General features: G+C 44.2%; 1 protein-coding gene across 1 annotated transcript in view; it reads left to right on the top strand.

Annotated features, from left to right (window-relative positions):
• agbl1 (AGBL carboxypeptidase 1) overlaps positions 1 to 18,991 on the top strand; it is a 100,559-nt gene that overhangs the window by 42,775 nt on the left and 38,793 nt on the right. The window contains exons 18-19 of the mRNA XM_028430930.1: positions 1,391 to 1,523; positions 2,078 to 2,231. Of these exons, the coding sequence (XP_028286731.1) occupies positions 1,391 to 1,523; positions 2,078 to 2,231 (287 nt within the window). The remainder of the gene's footprint in view (positions 1 to 1,390; positions 1,524 to 2,077; positions 2,232 to 18,991) is intronic.

Raw genomic sequence — 18,991 nt, 5'->3', positions numbered from 1 at the left:
AACTGAGTTTGGGCAATCGTGCAAAATGACTTCAAGTCTAGTCAATCAGAAGTTACTCAATCTCACATCTCACTTTTTTTCTCTTCATGCTCTTTTCCAAGATTATCTTACTCTGCTGTTGTATTTCTGACATTGTCTTATTCAGAGTAAGGCTTAATCACATAGAATTACCTTATTTGGATTGACTGCAGTAAATCACAATTATCTAGACCGTGATCCTCAAAACCTAAAACAGCATTACTCCATGAACACTGTTATGGACAAGAAATCTTCTTGATCCTTTCGTTCATCTTCCCCGGTTCTTTGATTAAGAAGAAGTGGACAATATCTGGTCTCAAAATTACAATTTATTCTAACAGTAAAAGAAGCAAGTTCTGAGTCACACAAACAGAGGCCTCTGTGGTTGCCTAGCCTCACAGCCAGAGAACAACAACCATTCTTGTAGAAACACCTTTTATCCTATCTTGAGATCCCATAAAATCATGTCCTTCCCTAACTCTGCACCAATGGGGTCAGCTCAGCTGATATTTAGTTTACCTTATTTGGTAATGGTTAAACCTGAGAGTCAGGAGAAAACAGAAAGGAAATAGCAGGGGGTCCCCTTTTGTCAGTCGTAAACCTAAGTTGAAGATAAGTTCTCCACAACAATGATTACTGTCCCATATGAGCGACTTTATGAAGCCCCATAAAAGCTTACACCTCGTCCCCCATGTAAGTTCACTTTAAGTCCTAACATCTCATAGGCTGTGGGTCAGATCTGGAGGTGACCAGGAAGACAAACTCACAGGAAGGGTGGGTTGTAAAATTGGGTCATGGAGGTGAGCACATCCTTTCTGTCAAGATCTGGATTTACAACCTTAGCTTGATATCAACCAGAGCTGTCTCCAAAGAGCAGACAACAGCTAACAGAGGAAATGAATTACAAAAGTCTATGAGAAGTAGGGAAATTACACACTTCTAAATACATTCAGTATACCTGTCTTCCTTTGATCTTCTGTAAAACTTACTTAACACATAAGTACTTATAAAATACATTACAGTAATATGCATACAGAAATGAAAACTTCATGTTAGGGACACACTTCTAGATATGTGGACCCACATCACATAACAACATAATACAAAATAAAATCTTTCACCTAACAACACTGACATATGGTTTTCTGACATTTATAACTTTGCATCTCATGATGTCACATGCATAACCTCTGTTCCCTATTAAAGGGTCTGATACTGCATAATATTGATTTTTCTGTAGAAGATCAAACTTCAACTAAAGACTGTCTATTGACCAAAACCTCACAGACACTGTTTGAATGATGTGTGAAGTCTCACACACTACTGAAGACTGATTTTTTTTCTTTCTTATCCCTTCTATTGTTTCCTTCAGGAACTCCTTTTCTCCCACTCAAGGCAGAAAGAGAACAACTTTTTACACTTTGACGTTTACCATCACCTTCAAACACAAAGAGGATGTCTGCTACTTGGCCTACCATTATCCCTACACATACTCCTCTTTGAAGGTACTCATTTTCAAGTTGTGTGTCTTTATATGTGCACTGATATTATTAGGTTATGATGACCGATTAAACTACAACAGAGTAATACTTTCATACATTTGTTGATGCTGCATCTCATAAAAGTCAGCAGGATTTACCCTTTGGTATACTAGTTTTGTCTTTGTTTGGCAAAGCATTGAGCTTCTCGGACATCTCAGAGCTGAAGTTACATTACTATTTAATTTGAAGATTAAATACAATTGTGGAAAACATATATTATAGAGGAAAAAAATAATTGTCCATAATCTTAAAAAAGTGCAAAATTCAGGTCACAGCATAATTTCTATTTTTTCAGGCTCTTACAGTTACAGCATTGTCTCCAGTCTTTTCAGTTGTGTAAGATGTGAAGGTAAAGAAATCACCCTTACAATGGCATAGGTTCATAAGTACTAGATAAATATAAATATCAGCAAATATTGATTTAAAAAGAAAAACTATGAAAAAATAATTTTTTTAATCTGTAAGAGTTAACTTCAACTGCAAAAATGTACACACACTTCTTTTCGCACATCTTTTAGGCTCATTTGAAAGTGCTGCAGAAATCAGTGGATCCCGCTAAAGTGTTTTTCCAGCAGCAGATTCTATGTAGTACTTTGGCTGGAAACTCCTGTCCAATGGTCACAATAACTGCCCGTCCTGCTAGCAGGGGCTGGAAAGACCTCCACCAGCTTCGTGAGTAGTGTTGACATTCAGAGTGTATGTGTAGTTGTGAGATAACATGTGTGTTTTTTTTCTATGTGGGTGTCATGTTTTAGTTTGCTCTCATGTGTCCATTGTGTGGAAACTCAATTTCAGAAAAAAATACCAAAACTGGACTGGACAAAGGTTAGGGAATGATTAAATCACCACTTTGAACTAGATAAACAAGTTATTCAAGTTGGATGCTTTTACCAATATAAACATTTAATTGCACAAAAATCACATAAATAAACCAAAATTTTCAACCCGAGTGTTGATTTGAAGTCACTGGCTGATTTAACTTGTGTGAATATTATCATGGCATTTAATGACTAAGCAGTGTGTATGCCCCCTGCCTTCCCACACACACCCTAACAACGTCTAGATATGCGCCTAAAGAGTCAGCTTAAGGTTGAACAATCAAGCTGAGGATTCCATCAATACACAAGAACAGTCATGGTACTCCCAGATTCATGTCACATGTGCTCAGTGAACCTGCTGTGTTCTGTGACAGCAAAGAACAAAGAAAATTCCAAGAATTCTGGTGTTCTCTGGCAAATACTAATTGAGCTGCATGGTTCTGTGCTGTGAGCACAGGTGCTATTAGAGAACATCAGTCCCTCATACCACCCTTATGGTGTCTGTTTCTGAAAACCTGGGCAGAATAGAATAGAATAGACTTTATTTTATTTATTATTTAATCCCTTTGGGAATATACTATATTCATCCCTTTGGGAAGGTCCCCCTAAAATACAAAGCAGAAATACACACACCGACAGTCAGAGCAAGAGTTAAATAGAATAAAATAGAATATAGTACACTAAAAATAAAAGATAAGAGGAATTATGTACAAACATTGCACACCAGCATAGATAGTACAGATAAATTATTGCACATAAAAATTATTGCACATAAAAATTATTGCACGTGAGTTGTATCAGGCGGGCTGTACTCCTCCCTCTTTCTCCTTTATTCTCCCTTCTGCCAAAAGCAGAGTTGTAAAGTTTGATGGATCGGGGGACAAAAGAGTCTCTGAGTCTGTTGGTCCTGCTCTTGGGGAGGAGCAGCCTGTTACTGTTCAGGCTTCTTTGCGCACAAATGACAGTGTGCAGAGGATGACTGGCATCGTCCACAATAGCCAGATATTTAGGGCCCGAGCACCGAATGGTGCAAGAGCCCTATTGAAACCCTTAGGATTATTATTTTTTTTTTTTCCCCCCCTTAGATCGCATTTTTGGGGGCCTTAACATGCCCAAAAACTCACCAAACTTGGTAGAAAAATTCATTCGCCCGAAAAATTTTGAAATTTGCTGACTTTTGAAATGCACATATAAAAATGGCTCTATAGCGCCCCCAACGCGTAGCCCCTCTGGCCGGTTTGACACAGGATTATGAAAATTGGCACACATATGTATCACCTCAAGACGCACAAAAAAGTCTCTTGGACCCCCCCTCCAAACCCAACAGGAAGTCCGCCATTTGAAGGTTTGTGGCCATTTTTGGCAATGTGTGACCCTGCTGCCAAACTTTTCACGCCTCGCATACTTTATCGGATTGAGCTGAAAGTCACCGTGTCCACTCAGGACACTATAGGGAATAGACGCATTCCAAAACTCTTACAAAAGTCTGACGGTGTGGCCGGGGCGTGGCCTCAAAGTTTGACCATTTCTGAGGACACAGGAAGTCTCTATAACTTCTTTGTTTTCTGTCCGATCTGTACGAAATGTCACATGTATGATCAGAGTCTGACCCTAAACACATCTATACAACAATATTGAGGCTTTGACAGAGCGCCACCTACTGGCTACACAAAATGTTGTGTTTTCATAGGTTTTTCTGCCTGCCCCTGTGGCCTGTTTTGAGTAGGGTCACGAAAATTGGCACACATGTGTATCACCCCAAGATGCGCAAAAAAGTCTCTTGGACCCCCCCTCCAAACCCAACAGGAAGTCCGCCATTTTGAAATTTCTGTTAATTTTTGGCGATTTGTGACCCTGCTACAAAACTTTTCACGCCTCGCATACTTCATCCAATTGAGCTAAAACTCACTGTGTCTACTCAGGACACCATAGGGAATAGACGCATTCCAAAACTCTTACAAAAGTCTTACAGTGTGGTGGGGGCGTGGCCTCAAAGTTGACCATTCGCCATTACAAAGGAACTCCCTGTATTGTTTGCCCTAACGCGTAGCCCCGCTGGCCAGTTTCACACAGGATCATGAAAATTAGCACACATGTGTATCACCCCAAGACGCACAAAAAAGTCTCTTGGACCCCCCCTCCAAACCCAACAGGAAGTCCGCCATTTTGACTTTTGTGGCCATTTTTTGCCTATTTGTGACCCTGCTTCAAAACTTTTCACGCCTCGCATACTTCATCCAATTGAGCTAAAACTCACCGTGTCCACTCAGGACACCATAGGGAATAGACGCATTCCAAAACTCTTTCAAAAGTATTACCGTGTGGTGGGGGTGTGGCCTCAAAGTTGACCATTCGCCATTACAAAGTGAACTCGCTGTTGTTTTATGCAGTACTACCCATATACTTTATGCAATGTGACAAAAGTCTTACAGTACTGCTATGGACCGAGTCTGAACAGATATATATGCTAATAGGATTAAACGGTCATAGCGCCACCTACTGGTAGCAGGAAATTTGGTTGTAAACGTGTGTTGTTGTATATCTTTGGAGAATGAGAGGAGGAGAGCATAGGCACAGGAGAGTATAGGAGACGAAGGCATAGGAGAGAAGACTGCGATTGACCCCGCGTATCGCAAGGTGCGCGAGGCCCGCAATGCTCTTGCAGCTTTAATTAGGGCCCGAGCACCGAATGTGCAAGAGCCCTATTGAAAACCCTTAGGATTATTAATTAGGGGCCCGAGCACCGAATGGTGCAAGAGCCCTATTGAAACCCTTAGGATTATTATTAGGGCCCGAGCACCGAATGGTGCAAGAGCCCTATTGAAACCCTTAGGATTATTATTTTTTTTTTTTTTTTTTTTTTTTTTTTTTAGGGCCGGGCACCGAATGGTGCAAGGGCCCTATTGAAACCCTTAGGATATTATTAGGGCCCGAGCACCGAATGGTGCAAGAGCCCTATTGAAACCCTTAGGATTATTATTTTTTTTTTTTTTAGGGCCGAGCACGAATGGTGCAAGAGCCTATTGAAACCTTAGGATTATTATTAGGGCCGAGCACCGAATGGTGCAAGGCCTATTGAAACCCTTAGGATTATTATTAGGCCCGAGCACGAATGGTGCAAGAGCCCTATTGAAACCCTTAGGATTATTATTAGGGCCCGAGCACCGAATGGGTGCAAGAGCCCTATTGAAACCCCTTAGGATTATTATTTTTCATTTTTTTTTTTTTTCCGTTCCCCCCCTAAGATCGCATTTTTGGGGGCCTTAACCTGCCAAAAAATCACCAAATTGGTAGAAAAATTCATTCGCCCGAAAAATTTTGAAATTTGCTGACTTTTGAAATGCACATATAAAAATGGCTCTATAGCGCCCCCAACGCGTAGCCCCTCTGGCCGGTTTGACACAGGATTATGAAAATTGGCACACATATGTATCACCTCAAGACGCACAAAAAAGTCTCTTGGACCCCCCCTCCAAACCCAACAGGAAGTCCGCCATTTGAAGGTTTGTGGCCATTTTTGGCGATGTGTGACCCTGCTGCCAAACTTTTCACGCCTCGCATACTTCAACGGATTGAGCTGAAATTCGCCGTGTCCACTCAGGACACCATAGGGAATAGACGCATTCCAAAACTCTTACAAAAGTCTGACGGTGTGGCCGGGGCGTGGCCTCAAAGTTTGACCATTTCTGAGGACACAGAAAGTCTCTATAACTTCTTCGTTTTCTGTCCGATCTGTACGAAATGTCACATGTATGATCAGAGTCTGACCCTAAACACATCTATACAACAATATTGAGGCTTTGACAGAGCGCCACCTACTGGCTACACAAAATGTTGTGTTTTCATAGGTTTTTCTGCCTGCCCCCTGTGGCCTGTTTTGAGTAGGGTCACTGAAAATTGGCACACATGTTTATCACCCCAAGATGCACAAAAAAGTCTCTTGGACCCCCCCTCCAAACCCAACAGGAAGTCCGCCATTTTGAAATTTCTGTTAATTTTTGGCGATTTGTGACCCTGCTACAAAACTTTTCACGCCTCGCATACTTCATCCAATCAAGCTGAAAATCACTGTGTCCACTCAGGACACCATAGGGAATAGACGCATTCCAAAACTCTTACAAAAGTATTACGGTGTGGTGGGGGCGTGGCCTCAAAGTTGACCATTCGCCATTACAAAGGAACTCCCTGTATTTATTGCCCTAACGCGTAGCCCCGCTGGCCAGTTTGACACAGGATCATGAAAATTGGCACACATGTGTATCACCCCAAGACGCACAAAAAAGTCTCTTGGACCCCCCCTCCAAACCCAACAGGAAGTCCGCCATTTTGACTTTTGTGGCCATTTTTTGCCTATTTGTGACCCTGCTTCAAAACTTTTCACGCCTCACATACTTCATGCAATTGAGCTGAAATTCACTGTGTCCACTCAGGACACCATAGGGAATAGACGCATTCCAAAACTCTTTCAAAAGTATTACCGTGTGGCGGGGGAGTGGCCTCAAAGTTGACCATTCGCCATTACAAAGGAACTCGCTGTGTTTTATGCAGTACTACCCATATACTTCATGCAATGTGGACAAAATCTTACAGTACTGCCTATGGACCCGAGTCTGAACAGATATATATGCTAATAGGATGATACGGTCATAGCGCCACCTACTGGTAGCAGGAAAGTTTGGTTGTAAACATGTGTTTGTTGTACATCTCTGCAAATGAGAGGAGAGGAGAGCATAGCACAGGAGAGTATAGGAGACAAGAGCATAGGAGAGAAGACTGCGATGACCCCGCGGATCGCAAGGTGCGCGAGGGCCCGCAATGCTGCTTGCAGCTTTAATTTTCATTTTTTTTTTTCTTCCCCCCCTAGATCGCATTTTTGGGGGCCTTAACATGCCCAAAAACTCACCAAACTTGGTAGAAAAATTCATTCGCCCGAAAAATTTTGAAATTTGCTGACTTTTGAAATGCACATATAAAAATGGCTCTATAGCGCCCCCAACGCGTAGCCCCTCTGGCCGGTTTGACACAGGATTATGAAAATTGGCACACATATGTATCACCTCAAGACGCACAAAAAAGTCTCTTGGACCCCCCCTCCAAACCCAACAGGAAGTCCGCCATTTGAAGGTTTGTGGCCATTTTTGGCGATGTGTGACCCTGCTGCCAAACTTTTCACGCCTCGCATACGTCATCGGATTGAGCTGAAATTCGCCGTGTCCACTCAGGACACCATAGGGAATAGACGCATTCCAAAACTCTTACAAAAGTCTGACGGTGTGGCCGGGGCGTGGCCTCAAAGTTTGACCATTTCTGAGGACACAGAAAGTCTCTATAACTTCTTCGTTTTCTGTCCGATCTGTACGAAATGTCACATGTATGATCAGAGTCTGACCCTAAACACATCTATACAACAATATTGAGGCTTTGACAGAGCGCCACCTACTGGCTACACAAAATGTTGTGTTTTCATAGGTTTTTCTGCCTGCCCCCTGGCCTGTTTTGAGTAGGGTCATGAAAATTGGCACACATGTGTATCACCCCAAGATGCACAAAAAAGTCTCTTGGACCCCCCCTCCAAACCCAACAGGAAGTCCGCCATTTTGAAATTTCTGTTAATTTTTGGCGATTTGTGACCCTGCTACAAAACTTTTCACGCCTCGCATACTTCATCCAAATGAGCTAAAACTCACTGTGTCCACTCAGGACACCATAGGGAATAGACGCATTCCAAAACTCTTACAAAAGTCTGACGGTGTGGCGGGGGCGTGGCCTCAAAGTTGACCATTCGCCATTACAAAGGAACTCACTGTATTTATTGCCCTAACTGCGTAGCCCCGCTGGCCAGTTTGACACAGGATCATGAAAATTAGCACACATGTGTATCACCCCAAGACGCACAAAAAAGTCTCTTGGACCCCCCCTCCAAACCCAACAGGAAGTCCACCATTTTGACTTTTTGTGGCCATTTTTGCCTATTTGCTGACCCTGCTTCAAAACTTTTCATGCCTCACATACTTCATGCAATTGAGCTGAAATTCACTGTGTCCACTCAGGACACCATAGGGAATAGACGCATTCCAAAACTCTTTCAAAAGTATTACCGTGTGGTGGGGGAGTGGCCTCAAAGTTGACCATTCGCCATTACAAAGGAACTCGCTGTGTTTTATGCAGTACTACCCATATACTTTATGCAATGTGGACAAAATCTTACAGTACTGCCATGGAGCCGAGTCTGAACAGATATATATGCTAATAGGATGATACGGTCATAGCGCCACCTACTGGTAGCAGGAAAGTTTGGTTGTAAACATGTGTTTGTTGTATATCTGTGGAAATGAGAGGAGGAGAGCATAGCACAGGAGAGTATAGGAGACAGAGAGCATAGGAGAGAAGACTGCGATGACCCTGCGGATCGCAAGGTGCGCGAGGGCCCGCAATGCTGCTTGCAGCTTTAATTTTTTTTTTTTTTTTCTTCCCCCTCCGAGATCGCATTTTTGGAGGCCTTAACATGCCCAAAAACTCACCAAACTTGGTAGAAAAATTCATTCGCCCGAAAAATTTTGAAATTTGCTGACTTTTGAAATGCACATATAAAAATGGCTCTATAGCGCCCCCAACGCGTAGCCCCTCTGGCCGGTTTGACACAGGATTATGAAAATTGGCACACATATGTATCACCTCAAGACGCACAAAAAAGTCTCTTGGACCCCCCCTCCAAACCCAACAGGAAGTCCGCCATTTGAAGGTTTGTGGCCATTTTTGGCGATGTGTGACCCTGCTGCCAAACTTTTCACGCCTCGCATACTTCAACGGATTGAGCTGAAATTCGCCGTGTCCACTCAGGACACCATAGGGAATAGACGCATTCCAAAACTCTTACAAAAGTCTGACGGTGTGGCCGGGGCGTGGCCTCAAAGTTTGACCATTTCTGAGGACACAGAAAGTCTCTATAACTTCTTCGTTTTCTGTCCGATCTGTACGAAATGTCACATGTATGATCAGAGTCTGACCCTAAACACATCTATACAACAATATTGAGGCTTTGACAGAGCGCCACCTACTGGCTACACAAAATGTTGTGTTTTCATAGGTTTTTCTGCCTGCCCCCTGGCCTGTTTTGAGTAGGGTCATGAAAATTGGCACACATGTGTATCACCCCAAGATGCACAAAAAAGTCTCTTGGACCCCCCCTCCAAACCCAACAGGAAGTCCGCCATTTTGAAATTTCTGTTAATTTTTGGCGATTTGTGACCCTGCTACAAAACTTTTCACGCCTCGCATACTTCATGCAATTGAGCTAAAACTCACTGTGTCCACTCAGGACACCATAGGGAATAGACGCATTCCAAAACTCTTACAAAAGTCTTACGGTGTGGTGGGGGCGTGGCCTCAAAGTTGACCATTCGCCATTACAAAGGAACTCCCTGTATTTTTTGCCCTAACGCGTAGCCCCGCTGGCCAGTTTGACACAGGATCATGAAAATTAGCACACATGTGTATCACCCCAAGACGCACAAAAAAGTCTCTTGGACCCCCCCTCCAAACCCAACAGGAAGTCCGCCATTTTGACTTTTGTGGCCATTTTTTGCCTATTTGTGACCCTGCTTCAAAACTTTTCACGCCTCACATACTTCATGCAATTGAGCTGAAAATCACTGTGTCCACTCAGGACACCATAGGGAATAGACGCATTCCAAAACTCTTTCAAAAGTATTACCGTGTGGCGGGGGAGTGGCCTCAAAGTTGACCATTCGCCATTACAAAGGAACTCGCTGTGTTTTATGCAGTACTACCCATATACTTTATGCAATGTGGACAAAATCTTACAGTACTGCTATGGACCCGAGTCTGAACAGATATATATGCTAATAGGATGATACGGTCATAGCGCCACCTACTGGTAGCAGGAAAGTTTGGTTGTAAACATGTGTTTGTTGTATATCTGTGGAAATGAGAGGAGGAGAGCATAGGACAGGAGAGTATAGGAGACGAGAGCATAGGAGAGAAGACTGCGATGACCCCGCGGATCGCAAGGTGCGCGAGGGCCCGCAATGCTGCTTGCAGCTTTAATTTTTTTTTTTTTTTTTTTTTTTTTTTTCCCCCTCCGAGATCGCATTTTTGGAGGCCTTAACATGCCCAAAAACTCACCAAACTTGGTAGAAAAATTCATTCGCCCGAAAAATTTTGAAATTTGCTGACTTTTGAAATGCACATATAAAAATGGCTCTATAGCGCCCCCAACGCGTAGCCCCTCTGGCCGGTTTGACACAGGATTATGAAAATTGGCACACATATGTATCACCTCAAGACGCACAAAAAAGTCTCTTGGACCCCCCCTCCAAACCCAACAGGAAGTCCGCCATTTGAAGGTTTGTGGCCATTTTTGGCGATGTGTGACCCTGCTGCCAAACTTTTCACGCCTCGCATACTTCAACGGATTGAGCTGAAATTCGCCGTGTCCACTCAGGACACCATAGGGAATAGACGCATTCCAAAACTCTTACAAAAGTCTGACGGTGTGGCCGGGGCGTGGCCTCAAAGTTTGACCATTTCTGAGGACACAGAAAGTCTCTATAACTTCTTCGTTTTCTGTCCGATCTGTACGAAATGTCACATGTATGATCAGAGTCTGACCCTAAACACATCTATACAACAATATTGAGGCTTTGACAGAGCGCCACCTACTGGCTACACAAAATGTTGTGTTTTCATAGGTTTTTCTGCCTGCCCCCCTGGCCTGTTTTGAGTAGGGTCATGAAAATTGGTACACATGTGTATCACCCCAAGATGCACAAAAAAGTCTCTTGGACCCCCCCTCCAAACCCAACAGGAAGTCCGCAATTTTGAAATTTCTGTTAATTTTTGGCGATTTGTGACCCTCCTACAAAACTTTTCACGCCTCGCATACTTCATCCAAATGAGCTAAAACTCACTGTGTCCACTCAGGACACCATAGGGAATAGACGCATTCAAAAACTCTTACAAAAGTCTGACGGTGTGGCGGGGGCGTGGCCTCAAAGTTGACCATTCGCCATTACAAAGGAACTCACTGTATTTATTGCCCTAATGCGTAGCCCCGCTGGCCAGTTTGACACAGGATCATGAGAATTAGCACACATGTGTATCACCCCAAGACGCACAAAAAAGTCTCTTGGACCCCCCCTCCAAACCCAACAGGAAGTCCGCCATTTTGACTTTTGTGGCCATTTTTTGCCTATTTGTGACCCTGCTTCAAAACTTTTCACGCCTCACATACTTCATGCAATTGAGCTGAAATTCACTGTGTCCACTCAGGACACCACAGGGAATAGACGCATTCCAAAACTCTTACAAAAGTCTTACGGTGTGGTGGGGGCGTGGCCTCAAAGTTGACCATTCGCCATTACAAAGGAACTCCCTGTATTTATTGCCCTAATGCGTAGCCCCGCTGGCCAGTTTGACACAGGATCATGAAAATTAGCACACATGTGTATCACCCCAAGACGCACAAAAAAGTCTCTTGGACCCCCCCTCCAAACCCAACAGGAAGTCCGCCATTTTGACTTTTGTGGCCATTTTTTGCCTATTTGTGACCCTGCTTCAAAACTTTTCACGCCTCACATACTTCATGCAATTGAGCTGAAATTCACTGTGTCCACTCAGGACACCATAGGGAATAGACGCATTCCAAAACTCTTTCAAAAGTATTACCGTGTGGCGGGGGAGTGGCCTCAAAGTTGACCATTCGCCATTACAAAGGAACTCGCTGTGTTTTATGCAGTACTACCCATATACTTTATGCAATGTGGACAAAATCTTACAGTACTGCTATGGACCCGAGTCTGAACAGATATATATGCTAATAGGATGATACGGTCATAGCGCCACCTACTGGTAGCAGGAAAGTTTGGTTGTAAACATGTGTTTGTTGTATATCTGTGGAAATGAGAGGAGGAGAGCATAGGACAGGAGAGTATAGGAGACGAGAGCATAGGAGAGAAGACTGCGATGACCCCGCGGATCGCAAGGTGCGCGAGGGCCGGCAATGCTGCTTGCAGCTTTAATTAGGGCCCGAGCACCGAATGGTGCAAGAGCCCTATTGAAACCCTTAGGATTATTATTTTTTTTTTTTTTCCTTCCCCCCCTTAGATCGCATTTTTGGGGGCCTTAACATGCCCAAAAACTCACCAAACTTGGTAGAAAAATTCATTCGCCTGAAAAATTTTGAAATTTGCTGACGTTTGAAACGCACATAGAAAAATGACTCTATAGCGCCCCCAACGCGTAGCCCCTCTGGTCGGTTTGACACAGGATTATGAAAATTGGCACACATATGTATCACCTCAAGACGCACAAAAAAGTCTCTTGGACCCCCCCTCCAAACCCAACAGGAAGTCCGCCATTTGGAGGTTTGTGGCCATTTTTGGCGATGTGTGACCCTGCTGCCAAACTTTTCACGCCTCGCATACTTCATCGGATTGAGCTGAAATTCGCCGTGTCCACTCAGGACACCATAGGGAATAGACGCATTCCAAAACTCTTACAAAAGTCTGACGGTGTGGCCGGGGCGTGGCCTCAAAGTTTGACCATTTCTGAGGACACAGAAAGTCTCTATAACTTCTTCGTTTTCTGTCCGATCTGTACGAAATGTCACATGTATGATCAGAGTCTGACCCTAAACACATCTATACAACAATATTGAGGCTTTGACAGAGCGCCACCTACTGGCTACACAAAATGTTGTGTTTTCATAGGTTTTTCTGCCTGCCCCCTGGCCTGTTTTGAGTAGGGTCATGAAAATTGGCACACATGTGTATCACCCCAAGATGCACAAAAAAGTCTCTTGGACCCCCCCTCCAAACCCAACAGGAAGTCCGCCATTTTGAAATTTCTGTTAATTTTTGGCGATTTGTGACCCTGCTACAAAACTTTTCACGCCTCGCATACTTCATCCAATGAGCTGAAAACTCACTGTGTCCACTCAGGACACCATAGGGAATAGACGCATTCCAAAACTCTTACAAAAGTCTTACGGTGTGGTGGGGGCGTGGCCTCAAAGTTGACCATTCGCCATTACAAAGGAACTCCCTGTATTTTTTGCCCTAACGCGTAGCCCCGCTGGCCAGTTTGACACAGGATCATGAAAATTAGCACACATGTGTATCACCCCAAGACGCACAAAAAAGTCTCTTGGACCCCCCCCTCCAAACCCAACAGGAAGTCCGCCATTTTGACTTTTGTGGCCATTTTTTGCCTATTTGTGACCCTGCTTCAAAACTTTTCACGCCTCACATACTTCATGCAATTGAGCTGAAATTCACTGTGTCCACTCAGGACACCATAGGGAATAGACGCATTCCAATACTCTTTCAAAAGTATTACCAGATGGCGGGGGCGTGGCCTCAAAGTTGACCATTCGCCATTACAAAGGAACTCGCTGCGTTTTATGCAGTACTACCCATATACCTTATGCAATGTGGATAAAAATCTTACAGTACTGCTATGGACCCGAGTCTGAACAGATATATATGCTAATAGGATGATACGGTCATAGCGCCACCTACTGGTAACAGGAAAGATTGGTTGTAAACATGTGTTTGTTGTATATCTGTGGAAATGAGAGGAGGAGAGCATAGGACAGGAGAGTATAGGAGACAAGAGCATAGGAGAGAAGACTGCGATGACCCCGCGGATCGCAAGGTGCGCGAGGGCCCGCAATGCTGCTTGCAGCTTTAATTAGGGCCCGAGCACCGAATGGTGCAAGAGCCCTATTGAAACCCTTAGGATTATTATTTTTTTTTTTTTTTTTTTTCCCCCCTCCGAGATCGCATTTTTGGAGGCCTTAACATGCCCAAAAACTCACCAAACTTGGTAGAAAATTCATTCGCCCGAAAAATTTTGAAATTTGCTGACTTTTGAAATGCACATATAAAATGGCTCTATAGCGCCCCCAACGCGTAGCCCCTCTGGCCGGTTTGACACAGGATTATGAAAATTGGCACACATATGTATCACCTCAAGACGCACAAAAAAGTCTCTTGGACCCCCCCTCCAAACCCAACAGGAAGTCCGCCATTTGAAGGTTTGTGGCCATTTTTGGCGATGTGTGACCCTGCTGCCAAACTTTTCACGCCTCGCATACTTCAACGGATTGAGCTGAAATTCGCCGTGTCCACTCAGGACACCATAGGGAATAGACGCATTCCAAAACTCTTACAAAAGTCTGACGGTGTGGCCGGGGCGTGGCCTCAAAGTTTGACCATTTCTGAGGACACAGAAAGTCTCTATAACTTCTTCGTTTTCTGTCCGATCTGTACGAAATGTCACATGTATGATCAGAGTCTGACCCTAAACACATCTATACAACAATATTGAGGCTTTGACAGAGCGCCACCTACTGGCTACACAAAATGTTGTGTTTTCATAGGTTTTTCTGCCTGCCCCCCTGGCCTGTTTTGAGTAGGGTCATGAAAATTGGTACACATGTGTATCACCCCAAGATGCACAAAAAAGTCTCTTGGACCCCCCCTCCAAACCCAACAGGAAGTCCGCAATTTTGAAATTTCTGTTAATTTTTGGCGATTTGTGACCCTCCTACAAAACTTTTCACGCCTCGCATACTTCATCCAAATGAGCTAAAACTCACTGTGTCCACTCAGGACACCATAGGGAATAGACGCATTCCAAAACTCTTACAAAAGTCTGACGGTGTGGCGGGGGCGTGGCCTCAAAGTTGACCATTCGCCATTACAAAGGAACTCACTGTATTTATTGCCCTAATGCGTAGCCCCGCTGGCCAGTTTGACACAGGATCATGAGAATTAGCACACATGTGTATCACCCCAAGACGCACAAAAAAGTCTCTTGGACCCCCCCTCCAAACCCAACAGGAAGTCCGCCATTTTGACTTTTGTGGCCATTTTTTGCCTATTTGTGACCCTGCTTCAAAACTTTTCACGCCTCACATACTTCATGCAATTGAGCTGAAATTCACTGTGTCCACTCAGGACACCATAGGGAATAGACGCATTCCAAAACTCTTTCAAAAGTATTACCGTGTGGCGGGGGAGTGGCCTCAAAGTTGACCATTCGCCATTACAAAGGAACTCGCTGTGTTTTATGCAGTACTACCCATATACTTTATGCAATGTGGACAAAATCTTACAGTACTGCTATGGACCCGAGTCTGAACAGATATATATGCTAATAGGATGATACGGTCATAGCGCCACCTACTGGTAGCAGGAAAGTTTGGTTGTAAACATGTGTTTGTTGTATATCTGTGGAAATGAGAGGAGGAGAGCATAGCACAGGAGAGTATAGGAGACGAGAGCATAGGAGAGAAGACTGCGATGACCCCGCGGATCGCAAGGTGCGCGAGGGCCCGCAATGCTGCTTGCAGCTTTAATTTTTTTTTTTTTTTTTTCTTTCCCCCCTCCGAGATCGCATTTTTGGAGGCCTTAACATGCCCAAAAACTCACCAAACTTGGTAGAAAAATTCATTCGCCCGAAAAATTTTGAAATTTGCTGACTTTTGAAATGCACATATAAAAATGGCTCTATAGCGCCCCCAACGCGTAGCCCCTCTGGCCGGTTTGACACAGGATTATGAAAATTGGCACACATATGTATCACCTCAAGACGCACAAAAAAGTCTCTTGGACCCCCCCTCCAAACCCAACAGGAAGTCCGCCATTTGAAGGTTTGTGGCCATTTTTGGCGATGTGTGACCCTGCTGCCAAACTTTTCACGCCTCGCATACTTCAACGGATTGAGCTGAAATTCGCCGTGTCCACTCAGGACACCATAGGGAATAGACGCATTCCAAAACTCTTACAAAAGTCTGACGGTGTGGCCGGGGCGTGGCCTCAAAGTTTGACCATTTCTGAGGACACAGAAAGTCTCTATAACTTCTTCGTTTTCTGTCCGATCTGTACGAAATGTCACATGTATGATCAGAGTCTGACCCTAAACACATCTATACAACAATATTGAGGCTTTGACAGAGCGCCACCTACTGGCTACACAAAATGTTGTGTTTTCATAGGTTTTTCTGCCTGCCCCCCTGGCCTGTTTTGAGTAGGGTCATGAAAATTGGTACACATGTGTATCACCCCAAGATGCACAAAAAAGTCTCTTGGACCCCCCCTCCAAACCCAACAGGAAGTCCGCAATTTTGAAATTTCTGTTAATTTTTGGCGATTTGTGACCCTCCTACAAAACTTTTCACGCCTCGCATACTTCATCCAAATGAGCTAAAACTCACTGTGTCCACTCAGGACACCATAGGGAATAGACGCATTCCAAAACTCTTACAAAAGTCTGACGGTGTGGCGGGGGCGTGGCCTCAAAGTTGACCATTCGCCATTACAAAGGAACTCACTGTATTTATTGCCCTAATGCGTAGCCCCGCTGGCCAGTTTGACACAGGATCATGAGAATTAGCACACATGTGTATCACCCCAAGACGCACAAAAAAGTCTCTTGGACCCCCCCTCCAAACCCAACAGGAAGTCCGCCATTTTGACTTTTGTGGCCATTTTTTGCCTATTTGTGACCCTGCTTCAAAACTTTTCACGCCTCACATACTTCATGCAATTGAGCTGAAATTCACTGTGTCCACTCAGGACACCATAGGGAATAGACGCATTCCAAAACTCTTTCAAAAGTATTACCGTGTGGCGGGGGAGTGGCCTCAAAGTTGACCATTCGCCATTACAAAGGAACTCGCTGTGTTTTATGCAGTACTACCCATATACTTTATGCAATGTGGACAAAATCTTACAGTACTGCTATGGACCCGAGTCTGAACAGATATATATGCTAATAGGATGATACGGTCATAGCGCCACCTACTGGTAGCAGGAAAGTTTGGTTGTAAACATGTGTTTGTTGTATATCTGTGGAAATGAGAGGAGGAGAGCATAGGACAGGAGAGTATAGGAGACGAGAGCATAGGAGAGAAGACTGCGATGACCCCGCGGATCGCAAGGTGCGCGAGGGCCCGCAATGCTGCTTGCAGCTTTAATTTAGGGCCCGAGCACCGAATGGTGCAAGAGCCCTATTGAAACCCTTAGATTATTATTTTTATTTTTTTTTTTCTTTCCCCCCCTTAGATCGCATTTTTGGGGCCCTTAACATGCCCAAAAACTCACCAAACTTGGTAGCAAAATTCATTCGCCCGAAAAATTTTGAAATTTGCTGACTTTTGAAATGCACATATAAAATGGCTCTATAGCGCCCCCAACGCGTAGCCCCTCTGGCCGGTTTGACACAGGATTATGAAAATTGGCACACATATGTATCACCTCAAGACGCACAAAAAAGTCTCTTGGACCCCCCCTCCAAACCCAACAGGAAGTCCGCCATTTGAAGGTTTGTGGCCATTTTTGGCGATGTGTGACCCTGCTGCCAAACTTTTCACGCCTCGCATACTTCAACGGATTGAGCTGAAATTCGCCGTGTCCACTCAGGACACCATAGGGAATAGACGCATTCCAAAACTCTTACAAAAGTCTGACGGTGTGGCCGGGGCGTGGCCTCAAAGTTTGACCATTTCTGAGGACACAGAAAGTCTCTATAACTTCTTCGTTTTCTGTCCGATCTGTACGAAATGTCACATGTATGATCAGAGTCTGACCCTAAACACATCTATACAACAATATTGAGGCTTTGACAGAGCGCCACCTACTGGCTACACAAAATGTTGTGTTTTCATAGGTTTTTCTGCCTGCCCCCTGGCCTGTTTTGAGTAGGGTCATGAAAATTGGCTACACATGTGTATCACCCCAAGATGCACAAAAAAGTCTCTTGGACCCCCCCTCCAAACCCAACAGGAAGTCCGCCATTTTGAAATTTCTGTTAATTTTTGGCGATTTGTGACCCTGCCTACAAAACTTTTCACGCCTCGCATACTTCATCCAATGAGCTAAACTCACTGTGTCCACTCAGGACACCATAGGGAATAGACGCATTCCAAAACTCTTACAAAAGTATTACGGTGTGGTGGGGGCGTGGCCTCAAAGTTGACCATTCGCCATTACAAAGGAACTCACTGTATTTATTGCCCTAATGCGTAGCCCCGCTGGCCAGTTTGACACAGGATCATGAAATTAGCACACATGTGTATCACCCCAAGACGCACAAAAAAGTCTCTTGGACCCCCCCTCCAAACCCAACAGGAAGTCCGCCATTTTGACTTTTGTGGCCATTTTTTGCCTATTTTGACCCTGCTTCAAAACTTTTCACGCCTCACATACTTCATGCAATTGAGCTGAAATTCACTGTGTCCACTCAGGACACCATAGGGAATAGACGCATTCCAAAACTCTTTCAAAAGTATTACCGTGTGGCGGGGGAGTGGCCTCAAAGTTGACCATTCGCCATTACAAAGGAACTCGCTGTGTTTTATGCAGTACTACCCATATACTTTATGCTGTACGAAATGTCACATGTATGATCAGAGTCTGACCCTAAACACATCTATACAACAATATTGAGGCTTTGACAGAGCGCCACCTACTGGCTACACAAAATGTTGTGTTTTCATAGGTTTTTCTGCCTGCCCCCCTGGCCTGTTTTGAGTAGGGTCATGAAAATTGGTACACATGTGTATCACCCCAAGATGCACAAAAAAGT

Source organism: Parambassis ranga, chromosome 19 (assembly GCF_900634625.1).
Source record: "Parambassis ranga chromosome 19, fParRan2.1, whole genome shotgun sequence".
NCBI lineage: Eukaryota > Metazoa > Chordata > Actinopteri > Ambassidae > Parambassis > Parambassis ranga.
The sequence above is the reverse complement of the archived record's forward strand: the minus strand, read 5'-3'. Positions and strand labels throughout refer to the sequence as shown.